The 26,264-nt window shown below is 46.7% G+C and overlaps 1 protein-coding gene and 1 long non-coding RNA gene across 2 annotated transcripts; both read left to right on the plus strand.

The window, feature by feature from the left end:
- Positions 1-2,460: 2,460 nt before the first annotated feature.
- On the plus strand, positions 2,461-4,318 carry LOC125942864 (uncharacterized). Its single transcript, XR_007465382.1, has 4 exons — positions 2,461-2,671; positions 3,742-4,036; positions 4,138-4,179; positions 4,253-4,318. It is a non-coding gene; the product is annotated as an uncharacterized LOC125942864 (long non-coding RNA).
- A 142-nt stretch (positions 4,319-4,460) lies between these two features.
- Positions 4,461-6,569, plus strand: LOC125942863 (uncharacterized). The gene is made up of 8 exons (XM_049661110.1): positions 4,461-4,502; positions 4,581-4,646; positions 4,717-4,782; positions 4,939-5,004; positions 5,086-5,157; positions 5,230-5,277; positions 5,819-6,267; positions 6,338-6,569. Exons 1-8 carry the CDS (start codon positions 4,481-4,483, stop codon positions 6,458-6,460), a joined length of 912 nt encoding a protein of 303 aa, XP_049517067.1. The 5' UTR covers positions 4,461-4,480; the 3' UTR covers positions 6,461-6,569.
- Positions 6,570-26,264: the final 19,695 nt, after the last annotated feature.

Here is a 26,264-nt window from a genome sequence, read left to right on the forward strand (position 1 = left end):
GTTCATACCCATTCCTGCCACCGACTTGAAGCCATTCTTACGCAAAAAACTCCGAAACTATTGGCAACACTTATGGGATCAACAAACATTGAACAAGCTTCATGTAATTAAGCCACATTTAGGGAACTGGCCATCATTAACAAAGTCACGACGATCTGAAGTTCTCTTGCCGACTCAGAATAGGGCATACATATGGTACACACTCATACCTTGTAACTGGTGCTGAGCCCCCCCTCTGTGGCAGATGTGGTGAAAGGCTGACCGTACGTACTCCACGTCTTGCTGGAGTGCCGGGAAGCACAAACAGAGCGTAGAAGGCACTTTCCTTAACATACCAACAACATATCCCCTTACATCCGACACTGTTTCTTGGCCCAGAACTTCTGTTTGAAACCAAGGCAGTGCTTAACTTTTTAAATGATGTTGTACTGCATGTTATTAGCCCGAGAGATTCGTAGCCCTCCCTCTATATAGAGGGTATTGCTGCGAGTGTACTGTTTTTGTAGAGCACGTCCCTCCATGCCCTTGTGCCCAAGGGTCTCACTCAGTGAGGTGATAGTGCTAAGGGAAGTGACGGGAAGTGACGCATCTTTTTCGTATTATTATTATAATTTTTCTTTTTCCCATAGTATACATCATGGTCATAGCTGTTATCACTCATTATTGACATTATTTTAAATACCTGTACATTTTACGTACCTTGCAGCGAACATTTTAGGCCTCTATACAGCCTCGATACATTTTAAACTTCTCATTTACTGCATCATCGACTTCATCATACCATTTCTTGGCGCTCTTTGGCCATCCCTGGCCCTTGCGCCAAAAAACCCCATACATCATCATCATCATCAGTTCATTGTGTGCGTTTCTGCGATAAAATTCACTTCAACTCGTTACTACCTGCTCGGTGCAAGCAGACTCATTTCGATGTAGATGCTTTGCCTATAGCTGCAGTGCAAAGTATCGCATTTGTTACGTGGAGTAGCTACAGCTCGTAAATAAGGCCGTGCTGTCCGGCAGGCGCAGTGCTGAAACGTATACTAGACCGCAGTAGCGCACCCCGGATCTCTGCAAGGGGGGGGGTACATTTTTGTGGGGGGGAAGCAAACACTTTGCATAATATGTAATGACAATGAATGGTAATGACAATGCGCACAGAGCGCTAAAGGTACACGTTGGACTGGTGAGGCGTGACGGGAGGGTGAGGGGGGGGGGGGTTACAACCACAATTGCAACCATATATGGCAGTAAAACGCCTATTTTTACCCTTATATGACGTTATAAAGCCTTACTTGCAGTCATATGTGGTAGTATTAGGCCATATATGGACCGTTATATGGCAGTATAAGGCCATATCTGGACCCCTATATGGCAGCATAAGTCGTTACATGTATCCTTTTATGACAGTATAAGGCCTTATTTGGGCACTTAATGTCCAAATATGGCCATATATAAAACATATAAGGGCCATATCTGACATTTTCGTAAGGGATAACCACGGAGCGTGTGGCTGACCTAGCTTATTAGCAAGCTTTTAAATAACATGATCCTAATTAGCATAATTTTAAACACAGTGGTCTTAATTGAAAATTTCTGAAATAGCAAGGCCCTAATTAACACGGTTATAATTAACAGGGGGCTAATTAGCAAGAATGTAACAGTAAGGCCGTAATTAAGTTGATCATACTTAGAATGATGTAATTAGCGATGACCTCATTACCGTGATTTTAGTTAGCGTGTATATGGGCATCAAATGGCTTAATTAGCACGACGTTAGTACGGGTAGGCTTAATTGGCTTGAATAAGCATGAACTAAGACCATGAAGAAGGCGAAGAGAGCCAGAGCGCGCGCCGGCTGCTGATGAGACTCTTTTCGACTCCGCACGACATAACTAAAAGTTTAACCACTCCGGTGTAAAAATGCTGACGCGGATGCAGCGCAGTTAGCGGGTGTAATCATATTTCATCCATCGGAAGCACGACCACTTGACCTTTCCGTTACAACTGAATGGCAGCGTTCAGAATAGAAAAAAAAAAAAAAAAGAGTGACGATAGCGGTGCTCAAAAAAAAGCGGGCGTGGTGTCCGGTTCCCGGAAAAGCCTAGCAGACGACAGCTGCCCAGAACTGCTCAAAGCGCGCATGCGCATATTCTCGTTCATTTCAACGCCGCGCTCCGCTCTGTGGCGCTGATCAGCTCCGCGGACTAAAGCCCCTATATAAAAAAGTAGCGTCACGCTTTGAAGAATGCCGCCGCCTCCTCGCACACCCTGTCCGACGCCGACGCCGCGTTGGTATTGGCCTAATGGCATCACGTGGACCGCCGAGCCGCCGGACGCTGGCTGCGTTTGTTTTACGATCACGCTCCGTCGCCATTTTCGCTTGATAAGCGTCTACCGACTGGCGAGGAGCGCACGTTGGTACCTTTGCTCTTCCTTGTTGTTTAAGTTTGAGAATGCGTTAAACTAAGTTTTGTGGCAAGTGCGACGTCGCTTCAAGGCATTTTCCATAACCATGGCTTGCTGCGCCTTTGGATGCCAAAATACTTCTAGCAAATGCAAGCGACTCTTCTCGATACCGTCCGGTAAGCGCGACGGGTTAAGAAGAAAGACGTGGATTCATCGAATTGGCAGGAAGAACTTCAGACCAACACCCTCCACACGACTATGCGAGGTAAGTTGCGAGTACGTGTACTTTGGTGTATTTGGACGTGTATTCGGCGCGCTTAATCGTTTTGTACGCCTAGAGGCTTGCATTCGCGGGCACGCGAGGCTGCGTGCGAGAACGTCATTCCGAAACTTGATTCCGTAACTTTTTTTTTAAAGATTCTGCGCAGTCCTTTTGATAAAATTAAAGGGTCGAGTGTAAAAAGTCATCTTAGGAAAGCAACTCTTTATCGTTTGTGGTTACTTAATAGCCCTCTTTACAGCGAACAGCTTTGTTTGCCTCTTTCGTTCGTGTTTGTCGTTGGCGGTAGCACGGTTGATAAGCGATACAAAGGCACCGATGAAAAACGTGCGTACTCTACCAAAATCGAGTTACAGGGTGCGTTCGTCGCCAAATGACAGCATCAAAGGTCTTTGAGGCGTACATACATGCTAATTCGCGTGAGCTTTAAAGTGTGTGAATTTTAAGTAGCGGCGGTGGAGCACTCGCAAAGAAAACGTGCGGTCACCCGCTCGTCTATGGCTAATTTCGTTTAGTCATTCGCTCGTTCGCTTAGTCGTTTGCACGTTCGTTTAGTCGTTTGCACGTTCGTTTAGTCGTTTGCACGTTCGTTTAGTCGTTTGCACGTTCGTTTAGTCGTTTGCTCGTTCGTTTAGTCGTTTGCTCGTTCGTTTTGTCGTTTGCTCGTTCGTTTAGCCGCTCGTACGCTCCTGCGTTCAACTATTGCTTCGAACGACCGCTATGCCTCTTGACGCGACGCACTTGCTGTACGGCACTTCGGCTGGTTATTACGCAATGAAACACCAAATGGTGCTTAAATATCAACAACTGCAAAAAATATACGCCTTCAAATGCATCATTCATTTCATAAAGCGAACAGGTTTCTCGAAGGATTTGGCTACTGCTTACATTGACAATCATTGTCAGTTGTTTTCTGCATATATTTTTATGTGTCGCATCTAGTGGCCAAGACACTGTCTTGCACTCGCGGTTTCGTTTACTTCGAAGTTCTGTGAAAACAACTAGTATGAACCGAATTCTATTCGAAGCAGTCTAACCTAAATTACCTGTTTCAGGACCATTTCACCGAGGACCAATTAGAGCATGTATTTTTAAGCAAGCTCGGAATTAAGAAGTTACGCCCTAATACTGTACCAAGTATATTCATACACCAGAAGTTACCGAAGCCTAGGAAGCCCCCTTTTCAACGTACAGAGGTAGTCAATAAAAAACAAATACTGTCGTCATGTTACTCTGTTGGGTTTGCTGTACCCTAGAGGAAACTTTGTATCATGGTCAACCCATTTCCTTTCATTTCAGGTGCCTTATTGTTGAGAAATGCAGATTATCCAAAGGCCTCTCCATTGAAAGGTATTCCTTTACCATAGCCATGGCAGTTTCAACGAAAGATTAATTTTAGCTTTCAGCGTTCCACTAATTTTACCGAGCAATATATTTTGTGGGGTTTTTAGCTGCAGAAGTCAGCCATGGCGTGCCAGGGCTCTCCTTAAGTAGTAAGCACAGCTACTTTCTAGGCAACAATTTGGTGTCATTGCTGCTTATGCTTACTCAATCCATCATATGCAGGCCTTCAAAGCTCAGTTCAAGACTCGGGCTCTAGTACCCCGTTCGAAACTGTGGCTAATACTGAATTTAAGTTTTTAGTTGCTTGTATTGAGTTTGTGCACCTTTTCCCGAGCCAACATTGCAACTTTATTGCAGTTAATAAACATCGCATATTTGTCGCTTTGCTCACCTAAAGTTCTTGTCTAATGTTTTCTGTTTCCAGCTGCCTCAACTAGCAATGACAATAGAATGTGTGGCTGCAACTGGCAGGGTATGTACGGCAGTTGAATAACACATTTGTGACAAGGACACCGATTACTGTGTTCCATGCATTTTTTGTTAAATACAGCTCGGGAAACCTGCGCCAACAATGTGGGTGTCTGTCTCCTGCTGACAGCTGCGGCTTATCTTGAATGTAAGTTATCATTTATGTTTTGTACATGTCTCGTTTACCATTTGTATGGCATGCTATTCTCTGTCAGCAGCATCCTGCAACAGTTCAGATTCACCGAACAAGCTCTGCTCGGAAGCTGCCATCTCTTACAGGAGTTGTAAGTCACGCATTAAAAAAACTAGATGCTTCTGCATTGCTTTGTAGTTGGTGACAGTAACACCATGCAAACCATTTTCTTGTAAGGTTGTGACAATATTGCTGCAGTAGAAGTGCACAAGTCATTGCACTTTCTGAATTCACGGCAACGTTACAGGTCCACAAGTCTGTTCACAAGACGTGGCTCCCTGCAACAACCACACACTCCTGGCTGACACTGAATGTGAGTATATTTGCTTTGCTGTGGTGCTTGTGTGTAGCTACATTCATGCGCTGTCCCTCCGCTGCTCCATCTACTCAACAGCACTAGCCTCCAGTCCAGATAGCCCAGATTTCCTGGATGAAGAAATGCTTGAGCACGCTGCACATACTTCAAGTAGGTGTCTTCAGTAATTTTGGTTTCTGAAAGCCTGCTTCAGATAACTTACTGTTTGTTCCTCACTTTCAGCTATTCCTGCATCTTGTAGTGTCTTCATGCCTAGTTGCCCTTCACAGGGTATGTACTACATCCTCTGTAAAAACCTTGGAGCAGTATAGTGTTGTGCAGTATCTAGGAAACATTTCTTTGTCTTGTGAAGCTTCACAATTGAACAAGAATGTGGGTGCTTGCTTCCTGCTGAGAGCTGCAGCTCCTGCTGTGGTTAAATTTTTATTGTTGTGTTGCGACACCTTTATGTAGCTATTCCTAAACTCTATGCCGTGTTCTCTGTTAGGAGCATCCTTGACCAGTGTAGGTATCCTGAACAGACATGACGCACAGGCTTCAATGTGTGGCAACAGCTGTAAGTTGTGTTCCTTGTAATTTTGCATTCCTAGCATAAATAGCCAGCACACTGAATATATAGCGCATTTGTATTTGCAGCTGCCCCAAGTGCCAGCTCTATAGAATATTCGCACAGGGCTTGTGGCAATTTGGAGATGCTGAAAAAAATGGGTGGTGAAATTGCTAATTTACCAACGGTATGCCTCGCTCTTGCTTTTTTTTTTCCACGCTGAATCTTTATAACTGCCGATATCTAATGTAATCTCATTTATAGCTCTATCAAATGGCATGTCTGGCAGTCTACCTGTACGAGTTCCTCCAGAGGGCCAGTACCTTTCCCCGGATGCTGTAACTGCTCTACACAAGACGATACGGCAGCTAGAAAACCAGTTGCGAAGTACAAAGAGAAGTCTGGCGCTTACACAGCGAATGAAAAACAAAGCAGTCAAGGAAAAGATCATCCTGAAGAAACAAAGTAGTCAATTTGTAGCCTGTGACCAGCTCCAGTGCATGGAAAAGTCATCGACGAGAGGCACGCGTTGGTCTCCAACAACAATTCAAAAAGCCCTAAAGGTTCGACTGTCCTGTGGTGCCCGTGGGTATTCTGTTGTAAAGGAACTTTGCACACCACTACCATCTGAGCGCACCCTACAGAGGCACTTGGAAAAGAACAAATTTTCTCCAGGCATACTTCATGACATTCTGCAGTGTCTTGCTCTTAAAGTAAGTGTATATCACATTGTTCATGACACATTATCGTGATACTTACTACATATGTGCTTTTATTCTTCAGGTTAAGCTTATGGATGACCATGAACGGCACGCAGTCATTATGCTGGACGAAATTCAACTCGCACCAGGTCTAGCTCTTGATCAGTCAACCGGCATTGTAATTGGCAGGCCTACCTACCATTAGCTGATGGGACACTGCCAGAGGATGCCTTGGCTACGCATGGACTAGTTTTCATGTTAGGGGGTGCGACCACACGTTGGAAGCAGACTCTGGCATATCATTTCACAGGGAATTCCTTTAGTTCTCGTGCGGTTAAGGATGTAATCTTAGAAATAATCAAACAGTGTGAAAAGATTTCCATCCACGTGGATGCGGTGGTGAGTGATATGGGAGGCGGCAACCAAGGTCTTTGGAGGGAATTTGGGATAATTGTAGGCAAGTACTGCAAAACATCCATCTCATGCCCGCACCCCTGTGATACAAGTCGAAGGTTGTATTTCGTTGCCGATGTAGCGCATCTCTTAAAGAACCTTCGCAACCATTTTACAAGAGGTCAGTCATTTTTCTTACCAAGTGATATTGTAACTGTCCATAACTTGCCGTCTAATGAGGTTAAGATTGAACACATAAAGATGCTTGTAGAGCTTAATGCGAAGCTTGAGTTGAATATTGCACCTCACTTGAAGCCATGCATGCTTAGATCCTGGACATTTCGAAAAAATGAAAGTAAGCCGTTGCCTATTCATTTTTTCATCATGATACTGCAGCTGCAATTCGTTTCCTAGTTCAGAAAGGAGACTTACCTGTGGAAGCCCTCACAACTGCTTGGTTCTTTGAAACTGTGTTCAGGTGGTTTAAGTTAATGACCTCGAGAACAACAAAGCTTGCCATCAGCAAGCATTGATGAGGCGATGTACGGTGAGACAGTTGCATTCCTTAATGTTATCATTGACCTATTTCGAAGAGTGCAAATTGACAGTGCAAACAAATATACTTGGAAGCCAGTACAGACAGGAGTAGTACTAGTGACAAAAGCTGTACTCGAATTGCAAGAATACTACTTGAACAAACAGGACTTTTTCTGTGTACTCCTAAGCAGATTCGGACAAGACGCATTAGAAAATCTGTTTTCTACATTGCGCTCAAAAAATCCAGTGCCCAGACCCCTTGAATTTCGCTGTGCCATTCGAGTTGCAACAACGGCACAGTTTTTAAGACCTAGCAAGGATAGTAGCTATGCCAGTGATGATGGATTTCTGCTGGCAGGCCTAGACGAAACCGATGGAAAGGCCAGTTTGAAGACAGAAGGCGCAGACTTTGTCGCCCTTCCTGACGCCGTTCTTGAACTGAGCAATGCAGAGCAAGGATCATTAGACTACCTAGCTGGGTACGTTGTAAACAATGTGTTGAAAAACACAGTATGCTGTAGCGAGTGCAAGGCAGCAATGCAGTCCAACAGTGCTAGTGCACTGACACATGAAATCCTACACGAGCAACAGTAATCTTGTGGTGCCTTCGCCAGCAGTTCTACATTTATTGGAAGCTGCAGAGGGTTTGTTTCGTGCAAACAGCCGAGGCCTTCTGCATAATAAAGTGACTCTTGCACAGCTCGAAGCCTCTGCTCTGGCTAATATTCAATCGGTGAACTGTTTTCCGTCTTGTCATGAGGTTGAGAGAAAGCTATTAAATGTGTTCTTCAGGACACGATTGCACATTACTTTGAAGAAGGAAAATGAGCTTTCAGCTTCAAACAGTTCAAATTTGAAGTGTGGCAGTCGTAGTGTGGGAAAGCAAGTGGCGACAACTGGCGTTAAGTGAACAGTTAACGTCGCCTAGCTTTTTTTTAATAAATTTCTCCTCGCTCTAAGAAGCCTTGATGTGAAACCTCTTCACCTCGCAGAGCACGAGCGTACGAACGCGCCTTCTGTGCACGAAGACGACGACGCTCGAACGCAATCATATCGTTCGCATAAATGCACGCTGCTACGAGGGCTGCGGTTCCTGCCGTTTCTACTGCCGTTCCTGCCGTTCCAGAGAGTGTGCTTGCCCGAGATCGCCTGGCCCTTACCCAGCCTACTTCCGGGTTTGCTGTCAAGTAGCCGGCGGTTATTCTCTTACATTTATTGTTTTATTTCACACCTTTTTTGATTGAAAGTCGTGGTTCATTTTGACTTGATGTCTGTCTCATCTCCAGGCCAGAGGGCCTCCCTCTGGTCTGCTTCCATCCCTCCTCAGGATATACCGGTGGAGCTGTTTCTTCGTAGCGGAACCAGCAGCGTTCCTGTGGCTTTGGTACCCACTAATGGGGGGACGATCCGTATGAAGAATCCTAAAGCCATTCAAACGGAACTTCGGGCAGTCTCCAATCACTTCCAGCTAATCACAGAGGTTCGACAGTTTGGACGAGGGGGGATCCTCTGCTCGTCGCCGGACCAGGCTTGTGTGCAAGATCTGCTCAAATGCACTAATTTCGCTTCGCACCCGGTGAGCTGTCACATCCCTCCTCACTTAGCTTGCTGCAAAGGCCTAGTCCGCGGTGTAGATGTAAGTCTAAGTCCTGCAGAAATATTGGACATTTTTTCACCGGCAGGTGTAGTATCTGTTTATCGATGCACAAGGGTGGTCGACAACAAGAAGGTCCCTACTGAAACAGTTATCGCAACGTTTGCAGGGACGGTTCGCCCATCAGAGATTAAGGCTTGGCCATTGATTTACAGGGTTGAACCCCTAGCCCCACGAGCACTACAGTGCCTCAAGTGTTGGCGTTTCGGCCATAGCATTAACGGTTGCCGATCAACCACTCGATGCCGTAAATGCGGGGATGAACATGGTGACAACAATTGCACATCTCAAGATGAATCATGCTGTTTGTGCAACGGAAATCATTCCGCTGACGATTCTAACTGCCCCGCAAGATCAAAGGAGCTTCAAGTGATTGAAATAATAGAAAGGAGACGTTGCTCTCGTCGTGAAGCTCTTGCTGAAATTCAGAGCAGAACACAGGGATATGCTGGAGTTACAGCCCGCCACTCACTCAGTATGGACCCATCTTTTTCCCAGACGATCACAAACGTAATAGAGAAAGCTGTTGAAAAAGCAATAGAAAAGCTTCTAGGAAATCTGACAGACTCATTGGCGCAAGTACTGTCTACGCAATTCTCAGAGATATCTCAGAGTATAACAAAATGTAGTGTCCAAAATCAGATCTCCACTATTTCTCAGTCTCCTAAATCTCCATTGCCGAAATCACTCCCCTCCGCGAGCACAGATTTAGCGCGGGCTTCAAGTTCACAACAATTTGATCAAGAAGTGCACTCGGAATCAGAGTTGCTAGGCAATCAGGATGTAGACATGGACCCTCGTACCCATAAACGCACCAGATCTCCTAATAACAAACTGCCTAATTCTCCTACTAACTCCAAAACAAAAAAGTGTGCCAAAAATTCCCTTAATAGGACAGACTTTCTGAAAGAAAGCATTTTGGAGCAAGCAGTGGCTGCTGCTCAGCTTTCGTCAACATAGGGTGCCTTAGAGTACTCCAATGGAATTGCCGGTCAATACTTTCTGCTACTACTGATTTATTATATCTAATTACCCAACATACTCCTGATATTATACTGTTGCAAGAGACTTGGTTGACAGCTGGTCAAGATTTTCATTTAAGAAACTATCGTTGCTTTCGATTGGATAGGCCTTCCCGAGGTGGAGGGTTGGCTTCCTTCATTTCATCTAAAATTTGTCATAGAGCAAAAATTTCATATCAGACTACGTCTCCTGAATGCGAAATTTTAGTATTAGAGATAACACTTCCAGGCTGCGCACCACTTTCTGTAGTTAATACCTACTTCCCTGCTGGGATACAAGATGTCAGGACACTTGAGGTCACCTTGGCCTACTGCAAAAAGAACACGTTGTTCACGGGTGATTTCAATTCACATCATGTGGCATGGGGCTTCCGCACTGATGCATCCGGGAAACGTTTATGGGATTGGGCTTCTTCGAACAATTTAACTTGCTTAAATACTAAAGTTGCAACTTTTGTTCGCTGTCAGTCGCGCTCTGTCTTAGACTTATCATTCGCTAGCTCAAGTTTATCGTCCTCATCTTGGGCTGTCGTTGATGACGCCACAAGTAGTGATCACCGTCCTATACTGATGGATACTGTCTGCCCCTTAATTTCTTTAGACAATGAAGTACATGTATTTGTGGACTATTCAAAATTTAAGAAAACGTTACAGTCCACGTTAGAATCTTTGATAGGTATGGAGAGAGATACTAAAGCTATACGCCTTTGCGCGGTTTTAAAGGGTACCCTAAAGAAATCTGAGTTTGCAGTATCAAAAGCAAAAGGTAGTTCTGGCTGTCCCTGGTGGAACCCTGACTGCGCACGAGATTATAGACGCCGAAAGGCTGCGTGGAAGAAACTTCTTCTTAACCAATGCCCTACAAATTGGAGTAACTACACGTATGCTGCAGCTATGTTTAAACGGACAGTCTCTTTAGCAAAAAGTAATTATGACGAAAAACGATACAATTTTCTGTCGAAGAGTGGCAACAAAAAAGCGCTTTTTCGATTTCTTCGCTTTCGCAAGGCTATACCCACGCCAGTAAATATTGATTCAGTAATACTATCGCCTAAAGAATTATCAGAATCATTGGAAAAAATTGCCAGAGGATTAGAAAACCGTTTTACAGCTCAGCTACAATTGAACTTTGTCAAGATTGCATCCGAGGACAGTTTTATAAACGTGACGATTGAAGAGCTTTCGCACGTTGTAAGACTGTTACCTGCCTCAGCTCCAGGTCCAGATGGCATAACAACGAGCATGCTAAAAATATTATTTGACGTGTCTCCACAGGACCTACTTAATATCGTCAACTACTCCCTAAAGAACAGTTGGATTCCTCCAGATTGGAGGCTTGCTAAAATTCTCCCTCTACTTAAGAAACAAGGAGTGGGATTGCATATGGACAACATAAGGCCCATTGCATTAACATCTAACATTATGAAACTAATAGAAAGAGTGTTATACATCCGTATAATGAGGTTTTTAACTACTAACACGTTACTGAGCTCATGTCAGATCGGATTTAGACCGGGATGCTCGATTTGGTGCGCGCACGTTGATTTGGAGGGACGTATTAAGCTTGCTCGTCACAGGCGACAGTTTGCAGCGCTAGTGGCTCTTGATATAGCTAAGGCATACGACAGTGTAGAGCATAACATTCTCCTCAAAATCCTAAAGAACATGAATTTTCCTCCATATATAACAAATTGGATTTATGAATTCCTAAGATGCAGAAAATTCTATTGCTCACAAGGCGGTGTTTCGACGTCAAAATATAATCAGTCCAGGGGAGTTCCACAGGGTTCCGTTCTTTCTCCAATTTTGTTTAATATTCTAATGAGCTCAATTCCACTGTGTGATGATGTACAAGTGTATGTTTACGCAGATGACGTTGCATTCTTTGCGTCAGCGAGAGACATTCACTCTCTGCAAAGAATATTGCAATCATATTTAGCAATACTTGAAGATTGGCTTGATGATATTCGTATGACATTAAATGTTAGCAAGAGTGCCTTGCTTGTATTTCCCTTAAATATACCGGTTAATGTCTCTCTCCAATACCGTCAAGAAATAATCCCTCAGCGCGACTTTATTAAGTATTTAGGCGTTATCTACGATCAAAAACTTAGTTGGCGCAACCACATCGAACATGTTACGTCTAAGGCAGCGCGCGCTGTTGGCATGATTCGAAAACTCGGTCACCGCCGCTCTGGCCTACGCAGAGACACTCTCATTATGATTTATTGCATGTATGTTCGACCCATATTGGAATTTGGGTGTGTTTTGTTCTCTGGTGGTCCAGCATACAAGATCAACCCCCTCGTTCTTCTAGAGCGAGAGGCCCTCCGGATTTGTCTTGGATTGCCAAAATTTGTTGCTAATAATGTGTTATATCAAGAAGCCCGATTACCCACACTCGTTAGCAGATTCCGCATACTTACAGTAAAAACCTACTTAAACATTTACGCATCTTCATTGAGACGATCGCAGTATGTATTTATTACGGAAAGATCTGCCTTCTTTGAAGAAACATGGTCCCGTCTATACAATCCGCAGGTTCTTTTTGTGCAAACTCAACTAGAACCATTACAGGTTCAGATACACGAGATTATTCCCCTCAAAAAACCCGTAAATGCTATTAGAATTGAATTTGAAGACATATTTCCTTCCAATGCAAAACTCCTGCCAACTAAATATCTAAGCGGATTACTGCAAGATCATTTAGCGCAAATGCAAATCAATACTGTAATAGCGACGGATGCATCAGTGTGTGACGAGAAAGCGGGTATAGGTATTTTTTCTGAGGCGCTATCCTGGTCTTATTCAATGCGACTGCCTGATTTTACACCTATATTTCAGGCAGAATTATTAGCAATTATATTAGCTCTCCGTAAACTTCCTGGAAATTCTTCGACAGCTGTAATAGTAACTGATTCGTTGTCAGTGTGCACAGCACTCACCTCGTCCTCAGACAACACAGTTTTGAACGAACTAGAAAGATTAATCCCTTCGACCTTACGTCTGGTGCGTTTAATATGGGTACCAGGTCACCATGATTTGTTTTTAAATGAAATGGCCGACGCACTCGCACGTACATCCCTACAGGGACCAGTCATGCATGTTCTGCCGACTTCGGCTTATATCACCGCGGCTAGGTTTAGAAAACTATGTCTCTTAAATTACTCTACAAAACAGACATTCCAAATCACAGACTTAAAGCATTTGCTTTACCCTTGGGATAATCAATGGTGTCCCACACGTAAATTGGAAATTTCAATTACAAAATTACGATGCCGTATTCCACCCCTAAATTTTTATCTACACAGGTCTGGTCTGGCGATGTCCCCTCTATGTCATTTCTGCAATGAACCTGAAACCATTGATCATTATTTATTAAACTGCCGCCGATTCGCAATCCATAGAAAGAAATACTTCGAAATTCCGTTCCGAAAATTAGGCATCGCTATAAACACTGAAAATATTCTATCTTTCGGGGCATATACACTGGGTTTTAGCCACAGGAGCGTATGCAGGGCCGTATGCGAGTTCCTCATTGACACAAGGAGAATACCAAGTTAATTTACTGATATATTGTTTAATATTTCACAAAATTCCAAGTTACGTTATTTTACTGATTGATTATTTATTAATTTCCAAAATTCCAATTAAACTGATTGAAATTTATTACCTTCTACCTTGATCTCCTTCCAAAAAGCACACTAATTCCCTATAAGATAAAATAATATACGGCTCTAACATCAGTTAGTTTCATTGAATAATTTCATACCACCTGTTTAACCGCCGGCTTCTTGGCCAATCCCCCGTGGTGGGTATGCGCCATGGTATAGGAAGCAAGCAAGCAAGCAAGGCAGCCTCGAACGCAAGCTCGCAAAACGGCGGCTCCAGGCTCGGGTACCGGCGACCGGGTGTCCAGCTACCGTGCGGACCTGGTCGGGGATCCAGTTCGTGGCTGGGCTTTCCTGCGCACCAGCGGCCTGCTGTTCTAGCGGCCTGGTGCAGTGCTTCATGCTGGGGACCGGGACACCTGAGCTACCTGCCTGCTGAGCGAGCCCGAGGACTGGCGACCGGGTGTCCTGCTACCGTGCGGACCTGGTCGTAGATCCGGCTCGTGGCTCTACGCTCCTGTGCACCAGCGGCCTGCTGTCATGGCGGCCTGGTGCAGTGCTTCCTGCTGGCCACCGGGGCGCCTGAGCTACCTGTCCGCTGACCGAGCCCGACGTTATTGCGGCCGAGGCGTTACAGGCCAGGCGTTACTGGCCAGCTACAGCAGTGGCCTGGTGTTCTACCGGCCTGCTGTTTTCCTCTTGCTTCCGCGTCGCGACAAGGTGCGGCGCGACAGCAGCGACGTAGCCACAACGACGCTCCACCGTCACAACCACTGTCACGGGCACCGCAACGACGATGCACACGGGCGAGTGTTGAAGCATGAGTGCTAGGCACGTGCTTTATATGGAAGGACAACTTCCGAACTATAGGCCACGTACATGTGTATGTAAATCGTCTGTATCCTGTTAGCGTGTCTGTTTAAAGTCTGTGTTTCGTGTAGCAAGCTCCCGTCTGCCGTGTCATTATTAAACGGATCCTGGGCCCAACTGGAAACCGGCGAGTTTGTCGTTGTTTTTCCTCATCACACAGTGCTTATCTGTCCATTTGACAATAGTTTTAGGGGCGAAGCTCCTTAGGGTGTGGGTCTGTCCCTCCTCTGTAGTATGTAGTAGTAGTAGTAGTAGTCGTCGTCGTCGTCGTAGGTAGCCACGTCTACTTTTATGAAAAAAAAAATTCCGAAAGTTGTGTCCGTAGCGCGGAATCGAACCAGGGACCCCTCGCTTCCGAACGCGCGTCGCTAGCCACTACGCCACGAAGCACACATGGACACACGCACCACGATGACAATAAATACCCAACATTAACGAAAGACTGCTCGTTTCTAACGCATTTGTGCTAGCGCGTTACGGCCCGTGTAAGAAGCTGGTGTAAGACGCTGTGGCCTCTCCGCCTTACCCCCCTATTCATAAACGCTCCTCGACTTGAACTTGACTTGCCACCGCCTTGGGCAGCGCGTTCGAAACTCGTTGAAGGCGGTGGCAAGTCAAGTTCAAGTCTAGGAGCGTTTATGAATACGGGGGTTATACTCTCTCAGCAGTCATGTGATGGCGTCGGCAAACGCGGTGCACGTTCCGGCATGTGTAAACGGCTGCGTAAGATGCTGTGGCCTCTCCCCCTTACTAGAGAGTACTGCACGTTTCTAACGCGTTTGTGCTAGCGTCCCCTTAAGCGGGAGATGGTGCAATTATAATGAAGGGCGCTGTTATAAAATAGGAATGACGTCACATATGGCGCGTGTCATTGGTGGAAGTCAATCGTTCGATTTAGTGCGGCGAGACTGCGCGAATTACATGGAAGATTCACGGTTCACCGATGATTCCCTCCGGAGCTTCGCCCACTCATCATGATTCACCCCGTGGATATGCGGTGTTTTTTTTTTTCGGCTCGCTGTAGGCTCCTGGATCCAAACGCAATGGGACGCTCCATACCATGAGCACGGCCGCTGGAACCTTCTTGTTCTTTCTTCCAGCACCACGAGGTTCCAGCTGACAGCAGTTGATACAATGGATGAAGTACAGCAGAAAGGTTGTACATAAACCTCCTGTAATAGTTTACCAGCCCTAGGAAACTCTGTAGCTCCTTTACATTGCTTGGCACAGGAGCCTTTATGACTGCTTCAACCTTGTGTGGTGCCGTGTGTAATCCATCAGCGTCAATGATGTGACCGAGGTACTCCACACTATCCATCATAAACTTGCACTTGGTATATTTCAGCTTGAGTCCTCTTTCTTGCATTCTTTGGAAAACCTTGCCGAGGTTGTTGAGGTGATCTTTGTCATTCGTGCCAGTCACCAGCATAGCATCAAAGTAAACCACGACGTGATGTAGGCCCTGAAGGAGAATCTTAATCTCTCGCCGAAAAATGGATGGCGCTGCTGAGACTCCGAAAGGTAGCCTCTTGTATTGGAATAGCCCCTTTGGTGTGTTTATGGTAGTGAGCTTCCTTGAAGTGGGCTCCAAAACTAATTGCTAGTAATCATCCTTGAGATCAAGTTTGGTGAGCTTGACTCCACCCGAGAGCCTGGCCCACAGTTCAGCTTTAGGGATTGTGTACTTATCAACAACAGCAACCGGATTAACCATCACCTTGTAATCCCCACAAATGCGAAGGCTACCATCCTTCTTTAACACTGGCACAATTGGTGCTGCCCATTCAGATGAAGCGACTGCCTCCAGGATGTATTCTCGCTGGAGTCTCAACAGCTCTTCAGACACTTTATCCACTAGTGCAAACGGAACTGTACGAGCCTTGAAGAAACGTGGTTTTGCTCCTTCTGGGACTGACAGCTTCACAGACACGCCCTGAAATGTCCCTGGACCATCGGAAAACAATATGGAGTGTTGGTCAATTAGTTGCTGAACATCACTCAAAGCACAGACATCAGTGACAGTGAACACGGGTATGTTCAATGCCTCAATCCAATTTCTTCCTAGAAGTGATGGGGCATCGCCTTCAGCAATGAGCAGTGGAAGCACTCGAACGTGATTTTTATGCTTCGCTGACACAGTCACCTTACCTGCTACAGGCTTGAGGTCACCACAGTAACTTCTGAGCTGGACTTTGGATGGTTGACGAGGTAGCGACAGAAATTGACGGTGCAAAGTTGATTCTCCAATGATGGACACACTCGCCCCAGTGTCGAGTTCCATTCTGGATGGACGCCCCTGTACTTCCAGCTGCATCGTGAAAGGTTTAGGTGCAGGAACACTGGGCCTTGGGACCTAGTTCCGCATGGTGTAGACAGTTTCTTCGTCAGATGAAGAGACGGCGCTGCGCTGTACTGACTTGGGCGTGCTGTGGTGTGAGTCGTCAACTGCGTGCACACGAACCTGCTTGTTAGCATTATTTTTCTTGAACTGTTGAGTGGACGCTCGGCAGTAGCTGCCAGCGTCTCTCGACTTTCTGTCACACCTTTGCTAGGTGACCGACCTTTCTGCAGTAACTGCAAATTTTGCGAATGTGCGGACATTCCGTGGCATAGTGGGCGTCGCCGCACCGATAGTAGCTCATATGTTTTTTATCCGACGTCATGAGCAGATTTACATTCGCAGAAACAGCCCCTTCAGGTACGCAGAGCTCCGACGCGTCGCGCTTGGCAGACTCCATGGCGAGAGCAGTCGACACCGCGGTTTCGAGTGTGAGATTCGGCTCTTCTAGCAGGCGCGTCTGCATCTGCGTGTCCCTTATGCCGCATACGATATGGTCACTAAGCAGGTCCTTCAGAAATGTGCCGAACTCGCAGTGTTCTGAGAGCTTCTTGAGGGCGGCCACGAACTCGCTCACTGATTCACCCTCTTCCCGAACGCGACTATTGAACTTTAATCGACTCACCACTATCGACGGCTTTGGCGAGAAATAATCGCTAAGTGTCTTCAGGCAGTTTTAAAGCGTAGTCTCAGTCGGTTTATTCGGTGCAAGAAGGCTTCGCAGAATCGAGTAGGTTCGTGACCCGCAGCAACTGAGGAACACAACGCGTTTCTTGGCGCCCGGAACCTCGTTCGCCGCGAAGAATTGCTGCATGCGTTCCAGGTACTCTCGCCAAGGACCACTGTCTGAATCTAACGGGTCAAGGGAACCGTACTTTGGCATCTTGTAATTATAGAGTTTTACCCTCGTCGCCAAATCTGTTACAATCTCAGCAAGCAATGAGACGCACAACCATACTGCTGGCGTGGCAGTGAAGCTCTGAGGGGCCCGCGCCTCGGTCCTACATCTCTATTGCGTGCACAAGGCTCGCGCTACAGGGGGGCGCCACTAATCGGCGTACTATATCTAACAAAGTAAGACGATGTCTTGGCGTAAGATGTGTTTGTGCCATGCAAATGACATAGCTGCCATAAGTCGACTGAAATCAGTCGGTGATTTCATCTGTCAAAACAGCCTAGAGATGAGGAACAAAAAAAGTTGTCGCAGTTTCACCCGAAAGGCGAAGCATCAATTGCGATAGCAAATTTGTAGAGAGCTATACGGAATAAGGATAGTAGTTTTATCAGCTGTACAAACTTGGACATGCAGCAGCACTGGCAACACAGAACTGTTGTCGACGCCGTCGGCGTTTTGCCCGCGTTCGCAGAAAACGCGCGCGGCGTTGGTAACTGTTGCAGGAGCCTCTGGGGGCGGCTCGGAGGTTTTCGACGAGATCAGAATGGGACACTCGTCGAGCAGCGTCGGAAGTCTTTGCCACCTTCTCGCCTCACAACGTGTTTTTTATAAATAGGCATTTTGTGCCGCAGCTAAACGTCGCCTCCCTTCCCTCTCCCCCCCCCCCCCCCCCCCACGGCCTTTCGCGTGTCTTAAGAAGTCGCGTTTGCTCTACATATATGGTGATTGTAAAGGAGGAAAGAGACGCTTAATTCTGCAGCCTTTAAGGGAGCGCGGCGCAGAACGCGCGTTTGTTCTCCGCCTTGCGTTCACTCCCCGTGAAAGCGCGCGTCCCTCGCCCCCTTTCACTCGCACATACAGCGTTCGGCGGCGCGCGGCGTTGGCGCTGAGCCGTGCTCCCTCAAGGGCTGCAGAAGATAGCGCCAACCTTTCCCTTTCCCTCAAGAACCACTTATCTTATATCGCGGCGACGATTTCATCTCCATTGACGTCATACGGAACCTCACGGCGACGGCGACGGCGACGCCGACGGCAGAAATCTGCTTTGGAGTGTCCATATAATTGCTATCGCAATAAAAAGCTCACCCCGCGTCCTCGGATGACTTCTTCCTCTCTTAAGCACGCGGCACGCACTCAGTGACGGTGTCAGCATCGTCTACGTCGTAGAACACTTGGTTTACACGTGCCCCGTAAATTCATGGCGTAAATTCAAAGGCGTAAAACATATTTTTTATTGATTAATGGAAAGCTAACTTTTGTATGCCGGTTTTACGCAGTGGTTTTCTCATTTCGCTCTTGGTTCCTTTCAATTTTTTATATTTATTATTGGCCTCCCAAACAATACTGACGTACCGATAAGATGTTTTCCACATGACTGCACTGTTTATAGCAAAAAAGAACCACATAATAGCGAAAAGTGTTAAGCTTCCTTAATTTCAATAAATGGTACGATGCCTTGCAAATAGAGCTAAATCGAGTCAAAAACAACTAATGACTTTTACTCGAAAGAAACCCTTTCTGTGCGGCCCCTATAATATTCATAATTATGAAGTAAATAAAACTCCCCAGTACAAGTACTTATGGCTGTTATTTACTCCTAATCTTCGACGGAATGACCGTGTAGATTATGTATGCTCTAGGGCTCTCAAAGCCTTGCGCAGCCTGAGGAGTAACTTGTCAGTTACAAACCACCAATAAATAAAACGCGTAGCCTACAAAGAGCTAATTATAGCAATAGCTAAATACGCGAAAATTGCATTGGACCCGTACACACCCACCAATAGCTTCTTTTTTCAGTCTCGTCGTCAAAAACGGGTATTCTCGCTAGCTTTTCGTGACACTACCGCTCGTCTTTCAAATGGATATTTCGCACGGAGGCTCTCCTATGCCTACGCTATCTTAAGATAGGCTTTTTACGCGGTGAAAAATTTCGCCGCAGTTGGCCTTTAAATGAAATGGCCGACCGATTTGAGCGTGCGCCATCTTCTTGACCAATCACCTCGTAATGGGTGGGCGCCATGGCTTCAGAAGCAAACAAGCAACCAAGCACGTCGTCTACAGGTGAACCGCTGGCTTCTTGGCCAATCCCCCGTGGTGGGTATGCGCCATGGTATAGGAAGCAAGCAAGCTTTGGCAGCTCGCTTTCATGGCGCAGTTCACCTTAGTACGGCAACAACGCCCGACCATGGAGGGTCCGTCACTGTCCGATGTTACCAGCAGGTCTTGGACGCAACCTATGGTGGTGCGGGCGGAGCTCCTACCGGCAGCCAAGCCAGCACAGGTGGAGACTGACCACAGACCAGCGTCGCCGTGGAGCACCACCTCTGCCAGCGCCTCAGCTCAGATCTTGGCAGCCGGTCAGAGCTCACAGCAGCAGAAGAAGGACCGCGACCTTCAGCGGACACTGGCAGAAGGCAGGGCGCCTCTAATCCTGACCGTGTTCATCCTCTGCATTGTTCTGCTGGTTTTAATCTTCTACGCATGGCTGTACTTCCAAGAGGACGAGTTTTCACAGCGCCGCCACGGTCGAAGTTCGCTGTCTATCCGCGCGAAAGTGGCGCCGTCTGCAGGCAGGGCCGACGTAGGGATGATCCTTGAAAACACGACGGCTGCCACGTACGAGGCCGCGGACGGTGTGACAGGCACCAACAGGACGCTGCTGTCGACAGCCGCATTCTACGGCAACACGCGTGAACGGGAATAAGCGAGAAACAATACCTCGACCGGCGTCCAAGAGGAACCATGTCGGGGAACCATATCGGGGAACCATGTCGGCGTCACAGGACGCTGTCGAGAGTCGATGAGGAGCCCATTCGTGTAACAGTCTGAACGGAACACGCGCGCGTTCGTTATGGTCAGCGTTAGTGTCGTCATCATTTTATTTTACGTTGTATCATTATCCGCGCTTATATGCGCTAATGCTTCCGGCTAAAGAAACCCACGTTGAAATACAAACTGTACGCGGAACCATGATGATCATAACTAATAAATACGTCTGGTTTAAAGGTGTATGGTGTCATCACGTGTATTCATTTTAAAGCAAATAGGCTGCTATGGTTTTTTTGTTGTTGTTTTTTTTTTCGCCCGATGTGGTGATGGTGGGCTGTGGTCGGACTTTCACGGCCGATACAAAAGTGCCGACGCAAAGGGCGCATGATATCACGCTACCGAATGGTGGGATGCGTTCCTTATCTCATTGAGACGCACGTGCTGTCACACGAGAGAGAGACAATAAACTTCATTGAAGAACCCCAAACCGGGTTCACCCGCTTTGTTCTAGTTGGCTGCCAAGTCGAACTTCATAATGCAACTCGATCATGGCTTGTACGTAGTCGGGGTGGAGAACTACACCAGCCACTCCAAGTGTCGCAAGTGCGAGTTCGGCAAGACTTGCTTGAGTAGCGGGACGGCTCGCCGGACAATCCCAGCGGATGTGAGCATTATCCGGAAAGCCGCCACATGCCATTCAAGTAGGTTTTCCAGGAAAAACCTGTCTGTAGTGTGGAAAGTTTGGGGACAAAAGAGAGTGCGTCACATCTCCTCGTTTCAATCGTGTCTGGATGTGGAACCTTCAAGCAGCTGTTGCATATATATATATATATATATATATATATATATATATATATATATATATATATATATATATATTATTATTTATTTCAGCTGCTTGAAGGTTCCGCATCCAGACACGATTGAAACGAGGAGATGTGGTATTATGGAGGCGTGTGCAGACGCACTCTCTTTTGTCCCCAAACTTTCCACACTACAGACAGGTTTTGCCTGGAAAACCTACTTTAATGGCATGTGGCGGCTTTATATATATATATATATATATATATATATATATATATATATATATATATATATATATATATATATATATATATATATGGTCAAGTTTCTCACGCCTTTCCGACCACGCGAGGGCGTATTGTTCATTCAGGTTCAGTGGGTCCGGCCATCACAGGGGAGAGCCAGGGATATTTTCGTGCCCCCTGACACCCGTGTGACTCTTCATCCGCTGAATATGCACTCTAATGTTAGGGTGTGCGTTGAGGAGCGTTGTTAATGCTATGCTGTGGGAATGTTTCTGGCTGCAAGTGCCCTGGATTCAGCCTGGATATCTATTCGAATAAGCAGATTTCATCCATGTGGGTTTGGAATGGTGGCGGCCTCGACGACAGCTTAAGTTCCGCTTGATGTTGCGATGCAATGTTGCAGTGTAGGTACCATGATATCGCTGCAAATTCGTGTGCCACCCCAGTGCGGAAGCCTTTATTAGTTGAAGAGGCGTCCGTGTAGCGGATTCGGCTCTTGGTGTCATCCCTGGGGTGTTGCGCTCTATTTTGCCGTCTTTCTGGTTGTGTGTCTGCCCCTATTTTATTGTGTGTCTGCCCCTATTTTTATGTTGTCTAGCGTGTCCCACGGGAGCTTTTGTTGTTTCATGTCTGGGTGTTGTGGAATAGCGCAAAAATACCCACCCTTGTCTAGATAGCTTCAGGCGGCTAAATTGGCCCTCTTGGTGGAGTTATTTCCGCTCTAATGATGAGGAGCGCAAACATACGGACACAGAATACCTAGACACCACAAGCGCTTATGGTGTCTAGTTATTATGTGAGCGTTTGTTTGCGCTCCTTAACAATGAATCTGTACCAGCTAGCGCAGCTCTCTACTCTGTTTATTTCAGCTCGAAGAGGTTAAACAATACTGCCGTGTCATCCACTCGGTTGGATTAAGAGCATACAGGGGTTCCTGGTATAACTCTCGTTGACTGCCGGAGCATGATTTCAAGCCTTTTGTGTTTTGGTGAGTGGTACGCATGAATATTGGTACATGATTCGAAGTATATCCAGGGCCATGGTAAGCCTTCGGAGTTGGTGCTATTTCATACATCTCACCCTTCGTGTTGTCTTGTAAGTATCTTGATTTCGTGCAGCTGTTGAACTATTTGCCATACCGAAACGTCCGCCTTACCATTGTCCTGTATCCAAAAGCCTAGGACCTTGATATGTGTTTTTCTCGGGATAATATCTTGGTTTACTTGTAGCATTATTATCTCTCGTTCTTCGTCTCCATGCTGTTCCCTTTGGTTGGTTGCTACAATGGGCTCACATTTGGCGTTAGACAGGGCGAGGCACCTTTTTTGGTGGTGTTGCACCGTGACATTTATAGCTGTTTGTAGCGTCTCTTGAATTCCAGCTGGAGATCATCTGCTGGTCCAGAGCATGATATCGCCCGAATATATTCTAAAGTGAAGGTCTTATGCCCGCCTCAGGAGAGTTGACAGCTTGCTTAGTGCTAGCGAGAATAGTGTGGGTGAGAGAATTGACCCTTTGGATACAACGCTTGTCAGCTACCTTTCTTACGACTCTTCTTTGTTTACCTTCACCGTAACTTTGCGGTTTGTAAGAAATCCCCTTACGTAGTTGTAAATTTTTCGACTTGGTTACATAGCTTGCAGGCCTTCGAGCACCGCTTCGTGGGTAACGTTATCAAATGCTGCTCAGGTATCCAATCCCACTATGGCTCTGAGTTGACTGCTGCTCTGTGCTTTATATACTTTTTGTATGGCGAGCAATGTATTCTGTGTACATGTGTGCTTTTGGAAACCAATGACTCCAGGATCGACTGAAGTGCAAGTTTCCTACTACCATTGCAGTCATGTGAGGGCCAGTCGTTCCATATTCTTGCGCGGGCATGATGTTAAAGAAATAGGTCCCATAGGTGGGTAATGGCGTTCGGGGGCTCATTGCGCGTTGGCATCGGAATCGCCGCAGCCATTTTCCAGGTGTCCGGTATGTCACCGTATTCCCAAGCTTAGCTGAAGATACTCAGGAGCTGTTTCAGTTGTGTGTCTCGCATATTGCGTAGCATGTTGTTTGTGATTCCATCCGGTCAGGGTGCCATGTGTCTTTTCCTTGCATTGATGGCTGCGTTAAGCTCTCCCATTGCAAATGGCTGTTCTGCAGTTAACTCGCCGCAATCTTGTATGGATGGCAGCTGTCACTGCTCATTCTGTATGGTTGTCGTGAGGAAGAATTGGTTGGCAATTTGTGCCGCCAATCGTATGCTCCGATTTCCTCCCTCAATTCCATTGCTTCCAGGGTGTGTTTTTATTGCGATAGCAATTATATGGACACTTCAACCGGATTTCTGCCGTCAGCGCCGCCGTCGCCGTCGCCGTGAGGTTCCGTATAGAGAAAATCTTCACCGCGCGCCGTATGCCCGAGCGGAAGCGTGCGGGGACGCGCGCTATCACGGAGAGCGAACGCACTCAATCTCCCACGCGCAAGCAAGGAAGCGGGCAGCCAGCGCCGGAAGGAGCGGGGGGGGGGGGGGGGGGGGGCGCACTTTTCCTTTGCCAGCAACCGCGCTCGTCGCTCGCCGCACCGTCTCTTATCTCCACACGGCTCTGACCTTTATGCACGCTCAGTTTCCGTTGAAGCGATAGACCGCACGTACCTTCGCCCGCTGCTTGCTGCCAGCGTTTTGACAGTCGTTGTCTGCAGTCATTCAGTGTGATTCATGTTTGTTTGTGCGCGCTCACACCACGCTTGTTCATTCAGTTAGTAATAGTCGGGCCACATTTTCCAACGCACGCTACACATGTAATGCTGCCCGGATCGGCAGTGCAGCGCTACAGGTGTGTCCCTTCGCACGCGCGCTGCCCACGGGAAGCGCTTCTCATCAACACCACCGTTTCACACGCGCCTTCTCGTGGTCATCGAGTCTCTCTTCATGTCGGTCTACTTACGCCGCAGCACACCTGCTTACTTAATCAGCTCATGTTTACTACAATTCATATTGCTACCAAAGCCGCTCACCTTACATCGTATGACATTGCTGTGTTGCTATCGCATTCATTGCTTCGCCCTTAGGGCGAAACTGTGACATTTTTTTTTCTGTTTTCCCCAAGAAGAGCTCGAAAAGCCACCAAACTCGGCCTGTGTGCGTGTTGTTTGCGGCTTGCTCGCATACCTGCATCCAGTTGTCTGTTGCGGTTTGTCAGCGTATTCTTGCGTCTCGTTGGTGATGCTATCTATACGGGCTTTTAGGCGCTTGTTCAGCTTGTTCTTTCTCCAATTTCTGAGTAGCTTGTGCTTTTTGTCCCATATTGTAAGTAGGTCTTTCTCTATTTGCGGGGGTATTTAGTGTCTGGGTTGTGTCCTTAAATGGCGGTGCGTAGTATTATTCGCCCATTCCTCCGTTTTAGCCGTGTGCTCTCCTTGGAGAAGTCTCCTGAGGGCATCCCAGTCTGTGATTTGTGTGACTGTAGTAAGAGAGAGAGAAACAACTTTATTAAAGTGAAAATAAATTTCACTGAGGGTGTTTTCCCACTCCACTTCTCTAGCGGTGCGGCCGCGTCAGGTCTGGGTTTGTGTCTCTTTCTACTAAATTTCCGATACGAGAGGGAATTTCTGTGTCATTCAGAAGCGTTAGGTGGGCATCGTTTTTGTTTAGTAAGAGCTGTCTCCCGGGTGGTGTAGAATGATTGTAGCCCCACGCCTCGTGGTGGCTGTCGAGGCTGCCTAGCCATAGTAAATCCTTCTGCGATGCTTTTTGAGCTAGCTCGTCCATGCCCTGCGAAAGGCCCCTGATTAAGGGGGGCAGTAGGTGTTCATAATGGATACTTCGTATCGTTTGAACAAGCGGCATTTCACCAATACCTTTTCCTCTTCCCCGTTGTTCATGTAGCTGAGGTCCACCTGTACGACCGTGTGTTGCTCCGCACCAGCGTTACCGTCATTGCAGAATAGCTGATGTGACCATCATCGGTTCGCCTTTGGGTCCGGCTTGTAATGCTTGGGTTGTGGTATGCCGTGTAATCCGGTAGGGAGGTCGGAGCACTGGTCTCCTGAATAGTTATTGCCATGTGCTGTGTCCGTTAGGTATTGTATCAGAGTTTCTTTTACGCCGTATTCCTCTACAATTCCATTGCCATATGGTAACGGCCATGGCCATATCCCACTGCGCTAAGCTTGGCTTGCCCTTTCGGGACTGTTAGCGTTTGGAAGATCCACACTGGTTCACACGCACAGGAACGTGTGCGATGCTACAGAAAGCTTGATTTGTGACTTCCGCCGACTAAATTCTTAACGTTCTTGTTCTCCTATTTGTTTCTTTCTCTGTAATACTAGTAAATTTATTATTATTATTATTATTATTTTCTTGTTCTTCGTAATCAAAACACATCAGTTATATCATCCGCGTCTGTTAATTTCCTCTGCTTATCACCGCGGTATCACAGTGGCTATGACACTGCGCTGCCGAACTCGAGGTGATGGGTTCGATCCCGGCCGTGGCTGCCGCATTTCCGTGGGGGCGAAATGCAAAAACGCTCGTGTACTTAGATTTAATTAGGCGTATTTTAAGGAACCCCAGGTGGTCAAAATTAACTCGCAGTCCCTCACAACGGCGTGTTTAATAATGATAACGTGGTTTTGACACGCAAAACTTCATAATTGATTTTCTTTCTCTAATTCCCACTACCGTTCCTTTTTTTGCCCCTCTTCGTTTCATTCATTGAGCTTCAGCAGTCCATTCAATCAATGCCCTTTTGCTAGCGCCATTAGCTTCGTGGCCAATCGTCCTTAGTGGGTATGTGGCATGGTTCGAGGTCATCGAGCGCGGCCGTGCTCGCGTGCAGCTCGCGGCCTGGAACGGACCCCCCGGATTCCGCTGCAAAGCG

Source organism: Dermacentor silvarum, chromosome 2 (genome assembly GCF_013339745.2).
Source record: "Dermacentor silvarum isolate Dsil-2018 chromosome 2, BIME_Dsil_1.4, whole genome shotgun sequence".
Classification (NCBI taxonomy): domain Eukaryota; kingdom Metazoa; phylum Arthropoda; class Arachnida; order Ixodida; family Ixodidae; genus Dermacentor; species Dermacentor silvarum.

What these genes read in the sequence shown, in the direction of transcription:
- LOC125942863 (XM_049661110.1), top strand. Translation starts at nt 4,481, where the DNA reads ATGTGTGGCTGCAACTGGCAGG. An exon ending in TGCCATCTCTTACAGGAGTT is followed by an intron (nt 4,783 to 4,938) that starts GTAAGTCACGCA and finishes GCAACGTTACAG; the next exon opens with GTCCACAAGTCTGTTCACAA. An exon ending in ACTCCTGGCTGACACTGAAT is followed by an intron (nt 5,005 to 5,085) that starts GTGAGTATATTT and finishes TCTACTCAACAG; the next exon opens with CACTAGCCTCCAGTCCAGAT.